The sequence below is a fragment of the Trematosphaeria pertusa genome (genome assembly GCF_010094035.1).
Source record: "Trematosphaeria pertusa strain CBS 122368 unplaced genomic scaffold BU26scaffold_4, whole genome shotgun sequence".
Taxonomy (NCBI): Eukaryota; Fungi; Ascomycota; class Dothideomycetes; order Pleosporales; family Trematosphaeriaceae; genus Trematosphaeria; species Trematosphaeria pertusa.
The window spans coordinates 806,845-819,706 of NW_022987215.1; the positions used below are offsets into that span (position 1 = coordinate 806,845).

Here is a 12,862-nt window from a genome sequence, read left to right on the forward strand (position 1 = left end):
ACAACTACCTAGGTAGTGAACGCAAAGGCCGTGATATGCTTGGCGTGAGATGCAATCCATCTTTCTGTAACCCAACGCCCCGGTACCCTGACGTTAAAATCCCATGAACGAGAGGAGACCACAAGTTGGGAGAGTGTGCATGAGCAGTCCCCCTAGGGGCGTGGCCCAATATCATCGCAGTCTAGTTTCTACTAGAGATATATAATTGATTGATGCCACAATACGGGGAGAAGCTTGTGTACCCTCTATTCTGCTTAAATCCTCATATCGGCCGTTGCATCGGGAACGTACTTGCGAGCAAGCGTAGCGACTATACCGCACCTTTCCCATCTAGCCCTAGCGGCTTCGCGACAAAATTTTTCCCCGAGGTGCTGTCGTGCAATACTCATTCCAACAACACCGCGATTGCGAGCGGCTTGGCGTGTCTACAACCAGGCTATGAGGAAACCCTGAAACCGTTGGGGGGAAAATACATGGAAAATTTTGTGAAGTTCCTGGCCTCAAATTCTTCCACCCCGCAAACGCCAACCGCCCGCGGGCACGACTGTTCCTCGCCGCGAACCTTGACTTGCCGTGGTTGAACCTACATTGCTCATTCAAGGACACAAGAGGAAAAGAGAAAGGGAAATAAGAGAAAACAGAAAACTTCCCCTGGAGTACGTATTCATGGCATCTTGCCAGACGCGTGTGTGCGCTCGATTGCAGAATCCAGCTGCAAGAGCGAGTAAGGACGTATGGTTTCCTCCCGTGTTAAGTATGATCATTAGTGCTGCCGTCTTCGCCGGTTTCCGCCCGATGTCTGTGAGTCAGATCTTCTGCGCGTATGCGGTATGTGCGGTCCGGGGACTTGGTATGCATTTGGCGCATGGAGGCTTGGATCGTTTCCTACACTCGGCGAAGCCTGGTACGGCGATTGCTGTGTTGGGAAAGGATTCGCATGACCAGCTGTAACGTCACCAGCTCCTAAAACTTCCTGAATAGGTGGCAGCATTTGGTGCCCCCCGGGTATTTGTGGATCAGCCTCTGGTTGGGTGCCGCTGGGAGAGTAAACCACACCAGCAGTCAAGACATTTGGAGCTGATGATGTTTGTGATGTGGTTCCGGAGTAAGAATACCGGGTCGTAGGAGATAGAGCATTGTTTCCTCGGATCCCCCAATGGAAGTTGAACTGGAAGATGAACTTCCATTCGTCGTCAGGATGAACCTGTCCAAAGTCCTCCACTTTGACGTTGTGCTCCACGGTATACACCTTGGCGAAATTCACTCGCGACAGGGGGTCCAAACCCTTCCACGGCTTGTTTGCAACTACCTGGATAGGCTCACCCATTGGCAATTCGTTTACATAGCTAGGGCGCTCTGCAGGTAATGGTTGCGGTGCTTCTGAGCCAGTGTAGATTATGGCGTGCTGGCTTTTCACCTTGGTCTCGGTCACGCCCCTTCTTCCATATGTCTGGATCGGCCTTGAAGTGTGTCAGTAAACGGCTTCGAAGTTGGAAAGAGTCTTCATCTGGTCTATTTGCGAAGGAGGACCGCAGTCGGTGCGTGCTCCCACCGATTCCGCTACTCTCGTAAGGAAAGATCCCGCTTACGTACAGACATGTGCAGCAGTTGTGGCCTTCCCGGACCACAACAAACCATCGGATCTTGCAGGACATTCTCTCTTGGAATCTCGTGGTCACGATGGTTGTATTATCGTTGGCGTCACCAGCTAGCTCTGGCCAGAGGATTCTAAAGACGACCCCGACTTTGAAAAATTCGTAGCCCGGGTAGCGGACATGGAAGTCTGATAGAGGTTATTACTTCCAAGGTTTCCACCATCTTTGTTGGGGCTACTTACTGGGATCAAGCTTCTCGACATAGCCGGCACTACCGAAGAGCTTCCTATGTGGCCTAACGCCCGGTATGACCTCTTCTTTGGGCTCTTTTTCAACATTTCGGGCCACTTCCTGCAATATTGGCTCGTTGGATGGTTCGGGCGATCTTGGGTGTAGCGGGCTCTGGAAGGGGCTTTGAAAAGGGCTCTGCACAGGGCTCTGCACAGGTGTGGAGTGCCCCAGAATGGCCCCTCGTTGGTGATACGGAACGGATTTGCCGATCTGCGGTGCCCAAGGACCTTGCGTATTTTGCTGCGCTTCATACTGGCTATGTCCCGTGGATCCAGGCGAAACCGGGAGTGGACCGTAGTGTTGGTAGGGGCTGAGTGGGTGATATTGCATCGGCCGCGGAAATTCCGCGAACTGCAAGAGACTATTTTGCTGGCCGCTGTGGGCCCATGGTATAAGCTGATGGCCTTGATGGACTGCTCCTTGCTGCACGGGGTACGGGGGATAATCGAATCCTCCGGTGCTTTCCGAAGCTGGAGGTTGAGCACAAGGGGCGCTTTCAACGGCTTGAACATCCTCCTTTTCAACGTCGTGCGCTGGAGTCGCGCCGTCATCAAGCGACAAATTCGAAAACGCGGTCGTCGCGCTCCAATCACTACTTCCCCGGCTCAGTTCCCGTCCGTGGGCTGGCTGAGGGGCGCCCTGTTGCTGTATCCTGTTTCGTCGCGTTCGTCAGCCGGCTCCCTCGACACGTTACATGGCGCCGTCTTACACATAGTCTTGCGGAAGAGATATTCTCTGCCCGCTCTCGTAGATGTAGCATTGCTCCTCGTTATCGACCCAGTAATGCTCGTTACGAGCCTTGTCAAATTCCCACTTCGTAAAGACCATTTGAACGCACGGATGCCCGGTTCGCAAGCACCCATGCTTTGTTTTAAATGGGTTCGCCCTCAGCTGGGCGGGATGAGGCTCAAAATACGAAGTTGGCCTTGATTGGTCTGCGAGGGTGGGAGGCCAAGACGCGCTGAACAGCTCACCCTGCAGTCGGGGAGCACAGGTGTGGCGTCGCTTCTTGCATGAGATACAAACATTATCGCCCCAGTCTGACGGCGCTTGCCGACATGCATAGACGCCAACGCTTCTGGGCTGCGTCGCCTTAGCGACGGGCTGAATACCTGGGAATACTGCCCGACGAGCACTTCTTCTTACCTAAATTTCGAAAACTCAAGCCCATCGGGCATTCAATGCTGGGCCCACCTCATGTTTGGCACGGGTGCCGATCCGCCGCCCGTTCCTGCAGAGCCGCATGGCCCACTCCCATTTAGGTAAAGCCACTCCGCCGATATCGTGCAGTGTGCGAGCGCAAGGCCGTTAACTTACAAGCCCCGGAAGAAAGGAGCTGGAGCAGGAAAGCACGAGATACAATGTCCCCGAAATTGGCTGGGCGCGTTCGCCCGAGCTTGCTCGCGTTCCGATTTCCAACTCCGATCCTTCGCACTCCTATCGTACTATATTACCCAACGCTGCAACATACTCTCCAAACGGCTCTCGGCGATCCAACGGCGCCCTTTCAAATGACGGCGCTACTAGACCGATGCTCGACACCAACGCTCAAATCTCGGTCATCCAGATATGGATGGCTGCGGTGCGCCAGATCACCTCGTTGCAGAACGTTATCCTCACAGCAAGGATGGATGTCAAGAGGGAGCGGACGCGCTGCCGCCAACAAGAGGAGTTCTTTGAGAGCATAATGGATTCGTTCATTGATCTGCTTCATTCAGCCACGACGCACGCTTCCTATGCTGAGTGCAAGAAAGATCTAGACGATCTATCACACAAAATGAAGGCTTCAAGGGAGGAGCTCAAAGTGCAGCGGCAGAGAAGCAATGAACTAGAAAATGGTCTTTCAAATCAGGAGTATCAGCTCACGAAGTTGGAGGAGGAGATCTATCAAAAGCTGGACACGGAGTTTCGGCTTGGCTCGCCCAAGCCTACATCACCACCTGCTCAACCGGCTTTCCCAACACAAAGACAATTCGAGACAGTTGATACCGATACATCACGGGGTCCGAGAGAGGAACTGTACTCGCGGATGGCCGACTTACGCATCCTTCTCGAAAGGCTGAACAACTTCGAATTCGATCTCAGGGACGAGCTAGACCAGCGGGACATTCTACGTGCAACCGGTCAATTCGACGTAAGCAGCGACGCGGCCTTTTTTGAAGAGACACGCGCGGAGCGTGCCAAGATCCAAACCGAGCTAGAGCAGGCACAAGCAGACGTCGAGCGCCTCAAGCAGCAATGCATACAGCGCGGTATCCAATTCGAAGACGTCCAATTTCATAATCTATTCAACGATGCCGACATCGACACCTTCTCTACGCCCTCGACCCAGGAAGAAGCAGCGATTCTACCACTGCCGGAAAGTCCCGGAGGTATCATCGGCAGTTTCCTAATCGCACGCGAGCGCGTCAAGAGGTGGCTGGATCCTTCCAGCCCGCAGAACCAGGGCAACAGTCCAGCCGAGCATGAGGGAGATAGCCAAGCGCGTCGGGAATCATGGTCGGACGTTGGTTGGGTGACGCCTGATAGCTGGCCTCGCCGTGAACGCCCTTCTGCAGGCGACGGGGCGCACGGCATGCCGGTGTGGAACTCAGGACCCCCGCCGGGATCGTCGCATCTTGAGGCTCTGCTGCGAGAATGCTCCACGGAAGTTTCACCCCTTCCAATCAAACAGATGCGCAGGCGCGAGAGTCATACGACATTGTAATGGATATCCCTTCCTCGTCTTTCTTTACCCAAAGCACCGCATCCAAGTGACATTTGTGCACCTCTTCAATTCAGCATATGCGCCTTCTTCACTCAGGCAATCAGTCCCGAGTGTAAGCCGCGGCCTTCCTTGTAAGAGCGCCCTCCTTGGGTGTAAGGCAACGCCACCCCTTCCAGCTGCCGCATCATTATGTATTGGCAGGATCAGAAGCAGGCAGCCACATCCTCTTCATCTTCAAGATCCCCTCAACCTTTCTGATCCGCGGATACCGTACCCCAGTTTCCATGCAGCTCGTATCAAACGTGGCTGCATGTTATCTTTCAAGTCGGCAGCCTTGCTGCACGACACCAGCGACCAATCCGAGGACGATTCGATATCACGTTCCACGAGCTCGTGACTGCCTGGTTCCCCACGCTCGTTCTTGGCTTTGTCGCGTCGTAGTGGAAGTTGATTTGGTGTGTTGCTTTGTGTGTAATCATGAGAAGCTGTCGTGATTGGTTGCCTCACTTTTGCGGCGCGGAACAGTGCGTTCCGCTCTGCCGCACGCGCGCGTCTCGTCGTAACGAATCTGTGTATTTTGGCGTACCAGAAGTGCGTCGGATTATTGACATCGGGATGGCGTGCGTACAGCATAACCGTTGCTGACTGGTAAGACAACTCATATAGCTCTGTTAGCACTCGAAGCAGTGCAGTGAATCCCTCTATTCCTATAAAGTATAGAGTCGGATTTTAGATACTTGTCGCCAAGTTGACGCGCTTTGTGATGAGATCATGTGCCACTTCAGGTCGCACTTAAGCTCAGGACACGCCCCTGCAGTCTCACTCTCCATAATAGCCACTCCCAGCTATTTGTATTCACGTGTAGACCACGCGCATGCTGGAGCTAGCGGCGTCGCTGGCACGCAGCAACGCGTTGATTGCTGATCAGGAGCAATCTGCGCCACAGCGCGGCATAGACATGGAAAGAGATAGAGAAGGGTGGTTGCGATGGGAAAGTCTTGCCACACATCTTCCTTGCCCTATTCCCATTTGGCCAGACCCTCAGGTGGAATGGGCCATTCCCTAGGCGTGCACCGTCCAAAGTACTGGCAAGCACACTGTTGTGGCGGAGGACACCTAATATCACTTAGTATATCAAGATGCATGTCTCCGCCTCATAGACAACCCTCACCTGACAGCATCGCCCGTCATGATATACGCCCACAACTTCTCGAACACACGTCCGCTTATATCATCAATTAGCTCCGATCGTAGGAGCCACTCCCTCATCCGTTCATAGTCCGCTCTAGATCTCCGATGTATCGTATCCCGAGTAACGGCAAACTGCGCACAACACTGGCTCGCAATCGTCCTTGGCAACTCAATTGACCCGAAAAGCTCCTTCCAGCTCTTGCCAATCTCCCTCTCAGCATCTTCGCGATGCACGCCTGGTCCCCACACCGTAGCATCGTGGTCAAGCGGGCGGATCTCGGCAGGGCAGGAGGGATACCAATCGCATCGAAGCGGGACGTAGCCATCTCTCTCTAGAGCTTGGATCTGCAGACTGTTGATAAGGTCCACCATGTCTCCTTCCTGATGCCAGGACTGCCGATGGCCGTGGATAAAGAGAGAATAGTTGGGTAGCGAGTTGTAGTTGGTAATAATGTACGACAGGTACATCATAGCCTCGTGTCCCTTATTTGCTGGAAACCATGCGGACGGCGGTGGATTTGGGTCGTCAAAATTGTAACGGTGGAGCTTCCACATGCTGTGGGTATTAACATGAGAGGGCGGGAGCAAGAGCAAACACCTGTTATTAACCTCTGATAGCCAACCCAAGTCTGTGTCCTTCTGCACAGCTGCCACGATTGCAGCGGATAGAGGCGTGTGGTCGTCTTTGTTAGCAGCGGTGCCAGAGTGCGAAGGAGAAGCGGCAAGTCCTGGCGGAAATGGTATGTATTTAGAGCCTCCAGAATACAAGTAAAAAGCTGCCGAGAGGGTAAGAAGAAGCACAGCGAATAGTGCCGCGACCTTCAGTTTCCGGCTCGAGAGCATAACGCTAATAGACCTGGAGAGGTTGAGAAGAGCGTAAAGCAAAGCAAATGTCGTAGAGCTGGGTGTTTTGCAATGCTGTGCCGCATCCGTATTCTTTTCCCGCAGTGACGCCGCCCCCTGGCAGTCGACACCCAAGCTCAGTGTGGCGAGTGTCTTGTGAAAGACCAACCTTTGGCACGTGCAGCCCTTGGACGCATTCCGAGGATGGGGTTCGACGGTAGTACAAGGAGCTCCCATTCTTTGTCACACCGATCTGGGCAGTGCGGCGACACTGGCGACAGCTCCTCGTACAAAGGGCACCTCTCGCTCAATTTGAACAATCAACCTATATCTCTTTATCGACAGGCTAACCGATGGAGCGATCCCTTCTCGTCTTAGTTCCTCTCATAACACTCTTTATTGTACATTACTCCTCCGCCCTTTCCTGCTATTCTTATGACGGCTTCTCCTATCCTGACCAGCAGATCTGTCCGGGTACTTCCCAATGCTGCGGCATTCAGGCCAACTGCACCCAGAATCGGCTTTGCGAGAACGAAGGGGAGCGCAAAGGCACTTTTGTAAGGGGGCCATGTGCTGTCCACCCGTGGGACCCAGCCGTCTGCGCAACTATTTGCCTCTACGGTACGTTTTCTCCTCCTCTCTTGACGGCTCAATTGTCAGCTAAGTAGTGAATGGGCAGATGAACAGCCTCAGGGCGGCGTGTTTCCTCGGGCAACGGTTTGCAATGACGGTAGCTATTGCTGTAACAACGATTCATCGTGTTGCGCCAACGGGAGCGGCGTGTTTCTCGACCGCGCAGGAAACATCATCGAGACCCAGTCACCATCGTCCTCGCCGACTCCATCGCTATCGCCTACGCCATCGTCAACTGCGTCCAGCCCTATCTCAACCACATCATCCTCGAGCAGCTCAGCCCCTATACAATCGAACCCATCCAGTTCCTTGTCTCATGGAGCCAAAGTGGGCCTGGGTGTCGGTATAAGCTTCGGAGCCATGGTCATCGTCGCCCTTGCGGTCATCCTTTGGTTCCTCTGGAAGCGACGCCAGCCTTCTGATCCTCATCATACCGCGCTTTCCGAACTACCCACGTTCTACTCATATCCGGCCGCTGGAAAGGACACCAATCAGTATCATGAGTTGCATGCGCCCGCGGCCGGAAGCCCACGGGAACTGCCCTAAACGTATGGCCTTTCTAGACATATGTTTCTCAGAGTGCAAGCGTCAGAGATTAGTTAGCAGGTGCAAGTGCCAGGCGGCTACTGTACTAGCAGGCAGAAAACCAGGCGCTGCCACCTAGACTGCTGGACGGGATAGGATAGTTTAACCAAGTTCCGCTATTCGAAATTCAACGTCTTCTGTACTCCATAGTCCCAATGCATAGGCGCGCTAAAAGCTTTGCCTAGATAGTTCTAGGACAGTTCTTTCAAGCCTTTCGCGTGCCCCTGCTTTCGCGACCTCCACAAGCCTATTTAATTGAATTTTCGGAAAAATCTATAGGCCCATTCAGATCGGTACCTGGTCAGTCAGCCGAGCTATCATGGAGTTTCAGCCGGTCCTTCATCATCGCAAACACATCGTCATATTGGTTTCAGTTGCCATCGCTGACATTCCATGGAGCTAGATCCTTGTGGTCGTCTGGGTTGGGGGGACTAGAAGGTCCTCGAATATGTCGGCGTCATTTTTGGCATCATCCTGCGTTGCGTCTTCCGCATCTTTAGTGAATCGTGAATCACTACGGTAACTTCCCCCCCCCCCCCCCCCCCCCCCCGCGTATTAAGGGGAAACCTGAGGCCCCTATTTATGTGGCATTCCTGTCCGGGAAGCTCCACGGCTACCGATTTAATGACTCCGTTGAGCTCGTCGGCTAAATCATTAATCTGCTTCCTAAGCGAAGTAGTGAGCCACTACTCGCAAGTCCATCAACTATGGTCGGCGTTCTGGTATAAGTGATCGCAATCGCCTCGACATGATTCCTGGAATTGATGATTATCAGTGAGACGTTTTGAAAGTTTAAAGTTATGACACTTCCCCGCGTAGAGCTAGAAACTTTCGAGTGGATCCGCACCACCTGTTTATCTTCCAGCGCCAATGACTTTGGCGTAAGTGAGCCAGAGCTCCTGCCTAAACTCGGGGTTCTTAAGAATCCTCTTCGAGTCCACTAACTGCTGGTCGCAGCCCATCTTAGGCTTCTATCTGATCATGTAATCAGTGGCGATTCTGGAAAACTTCACGTCGTTGCCGGATATCATCAAGTCTGCAATCTGTGGCTTTCAAATCGGAGTACCGGGCCATGCAATCATGTAATCCCATCTGGCTGGTATCTTTTGCACCTCACTGAGTATCTTTTTGGTACGTCCACATTCACGTTGCCTGAACATAGGTCGAGAGTAAGAGATAGTTTTTGGCCATCTTTCCCAAAGTCTTTCCATTCGTCCTTCTCGGTGAGTAATACAGGCCAAGCGCCTGCGTACCTAGAACAATTGATAAATCCCCATTCGTTAGGCGCGCCATTGGCTCCAATGGTTCCGTGTATCTCCAGGCACGTTTGACTCTGGAGATACCTTACGCTAAGCTAAAGGTGTATCGGAGTTCCTCGAGGCCACAATGTCAGGCTCCCACCAATCCGTCCTTACTAGAGCTCGTATGCCACTCTCGCCTCAAAAGCAAACAAGATTCTATCATCCGGCAGCCTAGCCACCGCCTCGATATCCATGACCACAAGCCCATGATCGGGTCCAAAATCTAGGAGCATAATATCGCCAACTATCTCATTGATTCCCTGGACTAGCGGCCTGCCGTAGGTATAATCATCTTCATCCCTTACGGTAAATGGTTTGCAATCTGAGATGTTCTTCTCATTTCTGTACTTGGGCTCGTCTTCGGAACTGGCTCGATGAACTTAGAGCTTAAGTGTCGCGTCAGCGAGTCCGGGTAGATGCCGGGTTCCTGTGTCGCCACGGAGGTAGAAGAATATGCGGTGCTCTCTATGTTTCGTTTCGTTAGCATCCGCCACGGATGATTGCCTGTCATGCCAATGTCGTGCGTACACAATCGGTGGATTTGGAGCTATAGTGAACTCGAGTATTTCGAAGAGCTGGTCGGCTGCTTTTTCACGAGAGTAATATGCTGGATTGTCGCCGGGAACCTTTTCGCGTTCGGCGTAATGGTCCCGGTCGACGAGCGCTGCCTGATGAGTTGCTGGGACGAAGTGAGAGTAGGACAGTGGTGCAAGAAGTAAAAGAAGATGAAACAGCTTCATTATGTTACGAGACGAAGGAGATGATGTGTACAGAGAGGAAAGTAAATGTGCCAACATGAGATCCAGTGGACAGTGCGTCATCTCGCCCTACACCTGAGTGCGTTCGTTGATCTAGCATCTGAGATGGCTCCCTTGTTAACCCCGCCCGCAATGCGAACTACGCCGCGTCTCAGAGTATGCATGTTTCCTTGGCGGACTTGCCCAAATGCGGCGTTTGAGTTAACGTCGTCTGCGCCGCAAGTCCTATCGTCGCGCCGCAAAGCCACATCTTCAGCCTTACCGTACCTGAGGCTGAAAATGGGCTGCCAGCGGCTCAGTGGCTGTGTCAGCTCAGACTCTCTGTCATTGGTCAATGCGTCCCGAGTATGCATGGTGGGGTAAATGGACAACGCAGAGCCCACGTGTCGAGGACTCGGCGGTCAGACCGGGGTAATGCAGAGCCCGAACCAGGAAGAGCCGCAAGATGGCTTTGACAGAATAAACAAGAAGACAGGCCCTACGTCAGCGATTCACATGTGGTGTGATGATGAAGGCCCGGAATAGTAGACCTACAAAAGCACCAAGGTACAGCTAGAGCTCTGGTCGCGAAAGCTATCCTTGGAGGTCGAAACCAACGTGGCATGTTCCATCATAAGTCTCAAAACGGTATATAGTTAGGCTAACGAGAACATGTTGATCCAAAGTATCCGGCAAAGGGATCAGGTTTAGATACAGATCCAGCAATAGGGTATCTACAATGAGGCGCCATGTTGCGCAGTTCCGAATCCGAACCAAAAAGGAGAGATCAGTTTCTCCTATGCCAAGGGCCGATCGATCGTCTCGAATTTTGATGCCGCTGAAAAAAAAGGATATAGAGGCATGATTCATGAAAACCGCAGGCGGGCCCGAAGGACAGATGCTCCAAAAAAGCGAATCCAGTCACCTATGAGTCGACCATCCGATGCAGTAAAAAAGGCCAAGGCCAAAAAGGTAGTAGTACATCGTGAGCTACGCGCCGAAGGCAAAGCCCACAATTCTAGACATTATTGTCCAATCATGCCAAGGTAGTCGTATACGCGATTGCCTTCCTCCAAATTCGCAATGTCCCTAGTAGCCTCCAAAGATATTGCGCTCTTGGTGTTAGCTCTATAAGAAGCCGGCGTTTTCTCCGGCGGAGGGGTATTAGAAGCTGATCCGGTATCCTGTTCAATATGCTGTTCGATGTCGTCGTTCGCTGAAACGGATCCTCTGGCAGGTTCATCGGCCCGATCTGTTAATTCAAGAGGCCAATATTCTTCAGCACAGTTGGCTAGAGAATTACGGTCGGAAACGGCGATGCCAAACCCATCCAGGATGTTGAGGTAGACTGTCCTCTGAATCGCGCTGCTCTTGAGACAATCTAAAAGCCAATCGCCCATGCGGCGCTTCGTAGCCGGATCATCCATAGCGGTGGAAAGCGCGCCATCGGTCTGAGCTCTAGTAACGGTGTCGAACGATAGCACTGCTCGTAAGTCCTGGTGGCTTGGATCGGACATCCGGCGACTCAATAATGTGTCGAGGTTGCTATACTTCATCGATTCCTGCTTCAGCCGCTGGGCTTTGACTTCATAGCTGGCAATTTTCTCCAATAAGGCGCTATATCTGTCAAAGAAACCCGATGATCCTGAAGGTTCGGTAATCTCGTTGGGGCTGGTCAGGCTTGGACGGGGACCGGTATCGAGGAGTCTAGACTGTTCAAACCGTAGGGAGTTGAACTCCCTCTTTAAACGGCCAAGGTCGGCCAGTGCCATCTGATACTCCTGGCCGATGAGTCCCACTCTAGGGTATGTATCTAGCAATGGCGGTGGGGGCGGTGGTGGCGGGGGACGGAAAAGCGGTGGCGGTGGCGGTGGCGGCGGCGGTGGCGCCTTATGTATTATTGGAATGCAAGCTCCATGTTGCGGCGGGGGTGGAGGTGGTGGAGGAGGAGGTGGTGGAGGCGGCGGTGGAGGTGGGGGTGGTGGTACTCCATGTATTCTTGGGATATAGGCGCCTGGAGGAGGTGGTGGAGGTGGCAGACGTGGGGATGGGAGTAGAGGATGGGCATGACTTGCAGGAACGCCATGATGTATGGAGCCCAACACATCGTTGACAAATAGATCCTGCATATCATACTGATAGAACATGTTTTCTTTCTCCATGAAGGTCCACTCAGACCCTCCAAGTGTGCGCTCGGCCTGCATGTATTCTTCCTCCATGGTGCCAATCCTGTCCCTTCCATCCACGACTCGGTCATACGCAGCAGCAAGCGACTCGGGGAAGGTGCCGTTATGCTCGTTGTAGAATTGGCGGACGAGGTTCATGAAATGCACCTCGGCATCGCTTGTAGCTATGCGATGGGTGTTTAGCGATTTCCTGGAGTTCCTCAGTTTCGCCCGGTCGATGAGTAACTTCTCTCGTGCGCGGGATAATGCTTTTTGGTCACGGGCGACCTCTTCCAACTTCTGGCGGATAGTTGGGATGCCATCCCTTCGGGCATCTTCAGAGCGTCCAGTATCTGGGTCGTGTCTGACCGGTCCATCATCGCGGCCTTGATGGCTCGCGGACTGCATGGTACCGGCTGTGGTATTATCTTCAGGCGCGGTCGGTCGTCATTCTTCTGTTGGTCGTATGGCGGCCCAATGCCGCAACGCCAGGCGAATCCAGGGGTGTTCGTGATGGATGCTCTACAATGCCTAGGGCTTTGTCGTGTAGCGTATGGCGGCCCAAGTACGAGTTGCTTCGAGGGCGTTGAGGACGTGGACAGAGCAGATAGGCAGAGTTGCGCGATATCGCATGGCCCAAAGACTGCACACCGGCGGGGACGCCCCAAGCGGATTGGAGGCAAGAAACGTAGAGAGGGCGAGGGCAGGCGACCGCAGTCTGGCAGGTCTGACGATGGACGGGATAAATACTACCCACGCAGCTGTGGGCGCCCGCCTGTCCTCGGGCTGCTCGTGCACAGCTGGCGCGTGAGGG

General features: G+C 53.2%; 6 protein-coding genes across 6 annotated transcripts; 2 read left to right on the forward strand and 4 right to left on the reverse strand.

The window, feature by feature from the left end:
* Window positions 1-1,055: 1,055 nt before the first annotated feature.
* On the reverse strand, window positions 1,056-2,875 carry BU26DRAFT_246723 (uncharacterized protein). The gene is made up of 4 exons (XM_033821089.1): window positions 2,596-2,875; window positions 1,838-2,538; window positions 1,590-1,783; window positions 1,056-1,460 (listed from the first exon to the last, which is right to left on the reverse strand). The coding sequence occupies exons 1-4, from the start codon at window positions 2,712-2,714 to the stop codon at window positions 1,347-1,349; spliced, it is 1,128 nt and encodes a 375-aa protein (XP_033686914.1). The 5' UTR covers window positions 2,715-2,875; the 3' UTR covers window positions 1,056-1,346.
* Window positions 2,876-3,045: 170 nt separating this feature from the next.
* On the forward strand, window positions 3,046-5,088 carry BU26DRAFT_548662 (uncharacterized protein). The gene is made up of 2 exons (XM_033831953.1): window positions 3,046-3,148; window positions 3,216-5,088. The coding sequence occupies exons 1-2, from the start codon at window positions 3,084-3,086 to the stop codon at window positions 4,591-4,593; spliced, it is 1,443 nt and encodes a 480-aa protein (XP_033686915.1). The 5' UTR covers window positions 3,046-3,083; the 3' UTR covers window positions 4,594-5,088.
* Window positions 5,089-5,332: 244 nt separating this feature from the next.
* BU26DRAFT_516639 (uncharacterized protein) lies at window positions 5,333-6,654 on the reverse strand. The gene is made up of 2 exons (XM_033828375.1): window positions 5,765-6,654; window positions 5,333-5,709 (listed from the first exon to the last, which is right to left on the reverse strand). Exons 1-2 carry the CDS (start codon window positions 6,625-6,627, stop codon window positions 5,613-5,615), a joined length of 960 nt encoding a protein of 319 aa, XP_033686916.1. The 5' UTR covers window positions 6,628-6,654; the 3' UTR covers window positions 5,333-5,612.
* A 257-nt stretch (window positions 6,655-6,911) lies between these two features.
* Window positions 6,912-8,004, forward strand: BU26DRAFT_548664 (uncharacterized protein). Its single transcript, XM_033831954.1, has 2 exons — window positions 6,912-7,248; window positions 7,307-8,004. The coding sequence occupies exons 1-2, from the start codon at window positions 6,981-6,983 to the stop codon at window positions 7,804-7,806; spliced, it is 768 nt and encodes a 255-aa protein (XP_033686917.1). The 5' UTR covers window positions 6,912-6,980; the 3' UTR covers window positions 7,807-8,004.
* Window positions 8,005-9,351: 1,347 nt separating this feature from the next.
* BU26DRAFT_246766 (uncharacterized protein) lies at window positions 9,352-10,117 on the reverse strand. Its single transcript, XM_033821091.1, has 2 exons — window positions 9,675-10,117; window positions 9,352-9,611 (listed from the first exon to the last, which is right to left on the reverse strand). Exons 1-2 carry the CDS (start codon window positions 9,965-9,967, stop codon window positions 9,527-9,529), a joined length of 378 nt encoding a protein of 125 aa, XP_033686918.1. The 5' UTR covers window positions 9,968-10,117; the 3' UTR covers window positions 9,352-9,526.
* A 551-nt stretch (window positions 10,118-10,668) lies between these two features.
* Window positions 10,669-12,832, reverse strand: BU26DRAFT_246764 (uncharacterized protein). Its single transcript, XM_033821090.1, has one exon. It carries the CDS (start codon window positions 12,454-12,456, stop codon window positions 10,909-10,911), a length of 1,548 nt encoding a protein of 515 aa, XP_033686919.1. The 5' UTR covers window positions 12,457-12,832; the 3' UTR covers window positions 10,669-10,908.
* Between the last annotated feature and the right edge of the window lie 30 nt (window positions 12,833-12,862).